The 7,702-nt window shown below is 28.3% G+C and overlaps 1 protein-coding gene across 1 annotated transcript; it reads left to right on the forward strand.

The window, feature by feature from the left end:
* Positions 1-1,636: 1,636 nt before the first annotated feature.
* On the forward strand, positions 1,637-4,096 carry LOC127075274 (indole-3-acetic acid-amido synthetase GH3.6). The gene is made up of 3 exons (XM_051016765.1): positions 1,637-2,080; positions 2,169-3,097; positions 3,190-4,096. The coding sequence occupies exons 1-3, from the start codon at positions 1,641-1,643 to the stop codon at positions 3,774-3,776; spliced, it is 1,956 nt and encodes a 651-aa protein (XP_050872722.1). The 5' UTR covers positions 1,637-1,640; the 3' UTR covers positions 3,777-4,096.
* Positions 4,097-7,702: the final 3,606 nt, after the last annotated feature.

Below are 7,702 nucleotides of genomic sequence, written 5' to 3' on the forward strand. Positions count from 1 at the left end.
GATAGAAAGAAACATATCTAATAAGCGAGCGCGCGAACGAAAAAATGGATGATAAAAAAAATGTTATAGACTCAACTCAACTCAACTGCATTGTCTCCGCTTTGCGCTTTTCTATACCTCTTTATATATATATATATATATATATATATATATATATATATATATATATATATATATATATATATATAAAAGAAAGACATCTATCCTTTGCTATTTCAAATCACTTTTGCTTTACATTAACTATTTCCTACAACTTTTCCTCATCTAAGTTGTAATGATTTTGACTATTATTTTTATTATTAAAAAAAACCCTATATTTTGATAGGTTGGTTCATGGGATTTTCATGAAGCTGTTGAATAGAATTTGGCCAATCCAATATGAGACAAGATGGATGTAGGATTGTCATTATTCCACTACTAGTGTCCTATTTTATTCTAAAAATTCCCATGAATTAACTTAAATTGATATTTTTTTCTTCAAAAATATCATTTACACCACCGCAACAAAGATAGTTTAGAAAATACAATTATATTTTTCATTTTTATTACATTTTTTTTTGTTGACAATTTCATTTTATTACCATAAAAAAATTAACTACATCTAACCAATCTTTGAAGAGGTGTGCAACAACATTTTGGTTTATATATGACATATGCTTGATTTAACATTTTGATAATACCACTAGAAAAGCAATTCGATGTGACTCCAAGCAATTTTTTATGTTATACATGTATATTCCATTTTATCTATTACTCTTTCTAATATGTCACCATGGTCATTCATGATTAAACAATATGCCAAGTCATTTCCAATTGAGATAGTGTATATATTATCACCTAAAATACATTTTCCTTTTAGTTTCAAAATTTTAAATATAATTTTATGTATATATTATAAAAAATAATTTTAGCTCTTTATTAAATTATCTCTCACAGTTTATATATTTAAAAAAAATAATTTTATGATATATTTAGAAGATAAAATTTTATTTTTACATGAAATGAAGCTTTCAAACTCATATTTTTTATTTTTAACAATGTCAAAATATTAACTTTTTCTATAAAAATTTAGAAGCAATTATATAGATTAATCTTTCAAAATAAAAAGAGTTACAATAAGCATGAACGGTTTAACTTTCTCTTCAAAAAATTTGACAGTCTCATATTAACTAAAAGAACTACAATGATAGAGAATTAAACACAAATGCATTTTCATCGAAATCAAAACTTTTAATTAAATTGAAAAAAAATCACCAATATCCAAGTGCTTTTAGATATTTCAAAATGTTATTTGATAAAATACAAGTAATATGATAAAATATTCCATAAAATATGAAATCTGTTGAAAGATTTAATGTGTATGAATTTGTTAGTAGTTAAAGAAAAGTGTTGCTTGACTTGGTGAGGAGCATGTAGCTAGCCTGACCATAAATGCATGGAAGTCGTATATGGTTTGACATAATATAAAATTTATAGATTAGATTTTATAAAAAATAAGAAAACAAAAAGTTGATATAAAAAGGGTTTTATATTTCCAATTTCGCCCTCCATTTTGATCAATGCATTTACTCTTTTATCCCTAATGAGAAAACAAACCCAGCTTGACATGTGCTAGTGCCTCTATATATACATCATCTCTCATGTTTTCAACTCACGCCCAAACACACTCTCTCTTCTTTCCTTCCAATCTCAACAAGTTTCCTATACTTAAATTCATCTCTCTTTTTCTCTCTCCCAACAAAACAAAAACACACATTTCACAACAACACACAACCATGCCTGAAGCACCTAGAGGCTACAACCTTGTTGAACAGAACAAAAAAATCCTCGACTTCATTGAGGATGTTACCTCAAAACCCGACCATGTCCAAGAACAAGTCCTCTCAGAAATCCTCTCTCGCAATGCAAACGTTGAGTATCTCAAACGGTACAATCTCAACGGTAACACAAACCGTGATACCTTCAAAAAACTCTTACCTGTTATCTCATACGAAGATATTCAACCCGATATCGAACGCATCGCAAATGGTGACACCTCTCCCATCCTTTGCTCCAAACCCATTTCAGAGTTTCTCACAAGGTCCATCTTTTTTTCTTTGTCTCTCTAAGATGTAACATGTAATTTGTAGAAATATATTGATGGAGTTATTTTTTTGTTTTGGTTGCAGTTCTGGTACATCTGGTGGTGAGAGAAAACTTATGCCAACAATTGAAGAGGAGTTAGGAAGGAGAAGTTTGTTGTATAGTTTATTGATGCCAGTGATGAGTGAGTTTGTTCCTGGATTAGAAAAAGGGAAAGGAATGTACCTAATGTTTATAAAATCTGAGGCTACAACACCTGGTGGAATTGTAGCTAGGCCTGTTTTAACAAGCTACTACAAAAGTTCCTATTTTAGAGATAGACCTTATGACCCTTACACAAACTACACAAGCCCAAATGAAACTGTGCTCTGTCCTGATTCATATCAAAGCATGTATTCTCAACTCCTTTGTGGTCTTTGCCAAAACAAAGAGGTTCTAAGGGTTGGTGCTGTTTTTGCCTCTGGTTTCATAAGGGCTATTAGGTTTCTTGAAAAACACTGGACCCTTCTTTCAAATGATATTAGAACAGGGACAGTTAACTCTTTGATCACTGACATAACAGTGAGAGATTCTGTGATGAAAATCCTTAAACCTGATCCTAAGCTTGCTGATTTTATTCAAAATGAGTGTAGTAAGAGTTCTTGGCAGGGGATTATTACTAGGTTGTGGCCTAATACTAAGTATGTGGATGTTATTGTCACAGGAACAATGTCACAGTATATTCCTATTTTGGATCATTATAGCAATGGTTTACCACTTGTTTGCACTATGTATGCTTCTAGTGAATGTTACTTTGGTGTCAATCTTAACCCTCTTTGTAAACCTAGTGAAGTTTCTTATACACTTATTCCCACCATGTGTTACTATGAGTTTTTGCCTGTTAATAGAACCAATGGTGTCACTGGTTCTCTTCACACACCTAGATCCCTTAACGAGAAAGAACAGAAAGAACTCGTTGAACTTGTTGATGTCAAACTCGGTCAAGAGTATGAACTTGTTGTCACTACTTATGCTGGTAAGACATTCAATTTCATCTTAACCGTTATATATTATGTTGTGATTTTTTGATATGTTTATGAAACAAATTATCATTTTTTCTTCTTTTAGGACTATACCGTTATAGAGTTGGTGATGTGCTGAAGGTAGCTGGATTCAAGAACAAAGCACCACAGTTCAACTTTGTATGCAGAAAAAACGTTGTATTGAGCATTGATGCAGACAAAACCGACGAGGTTGAGCTTCAGAATGCGATGGCAAATGCTGTGACACATTTAGTACCATTCGGCGCAACGGTGTCGGAATACACAAGCTATGCAGACACAACAACAATTCCAGGACACTATGTCCTATACTGGGAACTCACACTGAACAAATCAACACAAATTCCACCTTGTGTTTTTGAAGATTGCTGCTTAACAATTGAAGAGTCACTAAACAGCGTGTATCGACAGGGCCGTGTCTCGGACAAATCGATCGGCCCGCTCGAGATAAAGATCGTCGAACAGGGCACTTTTGATAAACTAATGGATTATGCCATTAGTTTAGGTGCTTCAATTAATCAGTACAAGACACCAAGGTGTGTCAAGTTTGAACCTGTTGTTGAACTCTTGAACTCAAAGGTAATGTCAAGTTATTTTAGTCCCAAATGTCCAAAATGGGTTCCTGGTCACAAACAATGGATCAATCAGAATTGAAAATTGAATTATTATAATAAGCTGCATTATTATATTAATGTGGTTGGTACTTAGTAGCTTTTCTTAGCAGTTCATGTGAACTGTTTTTTAAGGCCATTATGTTAGGGAGAAGAAGAAGAAGAAAATTTAATCACTTTTTTTTTAGGTTATTTTCCATGTCTAAACTTCTTTTGTTGTTGTTAGTAACTTGTTGCATAGTGAACCTAGCCAGTGTAAAAAGCAATTTCTGTTTGAAAGAAAGCTCTTTTGTCTTTCTTTTTAATTATCATTATTACTATTATCATTATAATTATCCAGTAAAATTACAATTTTTATTATTATTATTAATTATTTATTAACTTTATAGTACCATCATGATCTATTGGTTTTGTCAAGTCTAATGTGGCTTATTTGGTGTATAAAGGAAACAACAAAAGACATCACTTCGTAACACCTTTCTTTTTCTATTGTTTTTTGAGAAAAAGTATAACAACTTTTTTCCTTAACAATTCCACTATTATACTAATATCTAACAAACAAATCATAGCCAAGTTAATTATATAAAGTTAAAAAAAAAGCAGAATTATCCTGTTTCACTGAGTGAATAAGAGGATTATTCTTGAAAAAAAAATTGTCACCAATTATTTTCTATACTTTGTGGGTACATCTAGTGTCAATTATTGATTAGCCTCTTTAAGCATTCATAATAGTTAATAATGACCTTAAATTCTCTTTATCTAGAGTTTATTTGTTACAAATAGTTGTTTGTGTTAGATTCTGTCACTAAATCAAGGAACTAAACTAATTAAAAGCTTGAACATGCTTTCTTCAACAAATTAATTCCCCAACACAAAAAATGCAGAATTTCAATTTTCACACATTCTTATACATCTCTACATTATTACGGAATATCAATATAATATACAGAAAATTATGGAATTCACCAGAAAAAGGAAACTCTTAAATTTTATAAAGATTTTATTAAGAAAAAAGATAAGTTTAACGACCATATTTTTAATCTAAAACAAAAAAAAGACAAAAAATTGTAATATATTTTTAATTCAAAACAAAAAATTATGAAAAATATTAAAATATTAGTTCTTCTTGCGTTAATATTGGTCTCAAATTTGAAATTTAAAAATAAAATCTGTGATGAGATTGCCCCCAGTGTGTCTGTGAGGCAACAAAAAGACCAATTCAATAAATTTAGAGGCATTTAAACTATGCAGAATCAGAAGACTAGTCAAAGAACTAGGAAGTGTGCAATGCCAATTTTTTTTTGGATTGGAGTGTGTTGGAGTAGATAAGAAAGAATCAGTACAATCACTCACATTGATGTTCCCTCTATGTTATTATATTATTTGAAAACAAACAAAAGAAAGAGTTTATTTATTAGTAATTTTTTTTAAAGGAATAAAAAACAGTGTTGAAGGGTGTGTCAGAGATGGGAGAAGAAAGAGACAAGAATTTATTTTGAGAGACAAATTTGTGTCCGGCTCAGATTGATAAAACAGCAAAAAGCACTTAGAGAGGAGAAGCAGTGTGTGTGAGAAAGGAGATAAGGTTTGTACAATGTTGCAGTGTGTGCTGAATTTGTGTAAGCACAAAATGTTTTTTTATCTCTTGTCTTCTTTATGGTTTACCATTTCTGTTCTGTATATGATTTTCCCAAGAAGTAAGGGAAATATTCAAAGGTAGGTAGGTACCTCACACAATAGTATTATTCACCAAATCACACCCAACTTTAATACAGTTGATTAATGTACTTAATAAAGATAAAATAATGTTAAATACAATATATCGCAATCGTAGAGATAAATTGAAAAACTAATCGCGTGAGTTAAAGAAAGTTCGGTTCAACAGATTTAGAGTCCATTTATTTTATTTTATAAAAATAACAAAGTTTAAGAGTGTCTTAAGGGTCATCTTATAAAGATTTTAAATTAATAATTTTTATTTTCAGTGTATTAAATACAAGTATTTTCAAAAGGAACATATTTTTTTAAACTCTTAATCTTCTATTGTTTTGTTTATACTCATAACAATTTTTTTTGTAATTTTAGTAAAAATATTTTTTAAAATATAAAATTAATTAATATGTTTAAAATTAATTTTTTTATATATTTTATAATATAAATATATATTATTAAAAATTAATTTTAATTGTAATTTTGATCTTCTTATTTTACATTTTTTATTGATTTCTTTATTTTAGAAATTAAAATTTTGGTTATTTTTTAAATTTTTGTGTTGGATTTTAGTCCCAGAAATGATAAAAATCTATCTAATATAAAACTAAAAAAAAAATTAATTAAAATTGTGATTTTTAAAATTGAAAAAAATAAAATAAAATAGAAGATTAAAATTGCAATTAAACCTAAAATTAAAACATAATTTTATAAAATAACTTCAAATTTAAATAACTTTTTAAAATTTTAATATAAAAAAATTTATTATAAAAGGATTTGATATTAAAATAACATTTAAATTATAATTGCTTAAATTAATTTTTCATTGAAAATTAAAAACAATTTATTTATTTTTTATTAAAAAATATAATATTATAGTAATTATTTTAAACAAATTGAATCAACATGCTCTTAACAGTGCTGAGTGGCTAAGACCGATCGAATTCAGGATCTCTAAACTCAAAAAAAATAATCTTAAATGCTGTTGAGTGCTTAATAGTAACATTTACTATTTGCTTCAAAATTAGTGGGAAGTAAAAAAATGTTAACTGAATCTTCCTTTTTGATTATTATATTTCTGAATCTTCCTTAAAGACCTCAAATGGGTACTTTTGGGCTTTTACATGAACATGATGTGTAATTATTCACACATACAAGCATAACCACCAAAAAAAAGAATATTCCTTTATTTACTTAAACTTAATTTGATAATTAAAAAAATCCTATTATTTGACTACGTCTAAAGATAGCTTGTAGCAGAAATATTATAATAGAAAAATAAATTTATCAATTTTATATTAAGATGAACATTTGTCGTAGTCTTTTTATAAATAAAAAATTGAAGAAAATTCTTTTTGTCGTTTTTCTGTAAACGTTGAAAAATTTAATTTAAATTAGAACTTATCTTTTAGATTGCATCTTGATTATCTAGAATTTTCTAGTTATTTAACTGTCAACACCTACATGTGCTTAGGGGGCCTAATAAGATTTGGGGATTTGATATTCTGGAATATTTTGCAATAATTGTTCTCATTCATCAATTAGCATTTATCTTAGTGAATTCAGTGACACACTTAAATGGCTCCAATTAATGAGTTATTTGCGGTCCTTATTAAGATTCAAAGGATTCCTTTGTTACTGTTACCGGAATATAAATAATATATATTCATTAGTGTTATAAAATAAAGAGAAAGAAGATAAAAGAGAACATAGATATTATTGACAATAGTTTATTTATTTTATTTTATGGATAATGTTAACTTGTGTTTAAAGGGCATAAGTTAAAAAATCCACGAATAGAATTTTTTTATTGAAAAAAATAATAGAATCCTTAATTATAAACTTGTACTATTAAATTGACCGTACAATTTTCAAGATTTTTTTATTTTATTTATCTCTTAACTTATACCCTTAGGACACAAGTTAGGATTACCCTTATTTTATATAGACAATGCAATAAATATAATTTATTATAAAATGAATGAGATTATTGAGAGACAAACATTCAATTATTCATAAGAGTCTTCTTTGGATGTTTGTTTTGTATATGCTTAGTTAAAACCTTATTAGAAAAAATCAATTGAGAAAAATCTAGTGAAGAAAAAATAATACAATATCGTTTTAAGATAAATTCATTTCTCCCCCTCAGCTGAACGAATATTTCTCCGACGATGAAGACCAATCTTTTGTGCTAGTTGATTAAAAATTCTACTTGAAAGTGACTTTGTGAAAAGGTCTGCAAGATTATCACATGAACGG

This window comes from Lathyrus oleraceus, chromosome 4 (genome assembly GCF_024323335.1).
Source record: "Lathyrus oleraceus cultivar Zhongwan6 chromosome 4, CAAS_Psat_ZW6_1.0, whole genome shotgun sequence".
Lineage (NCBI taxonomy): Eukaryota > Viridiplantae > Streptophyta > Magnoliopsida > Fabales > Fabaceae > Lathyrus > Lathyrus oleraceus.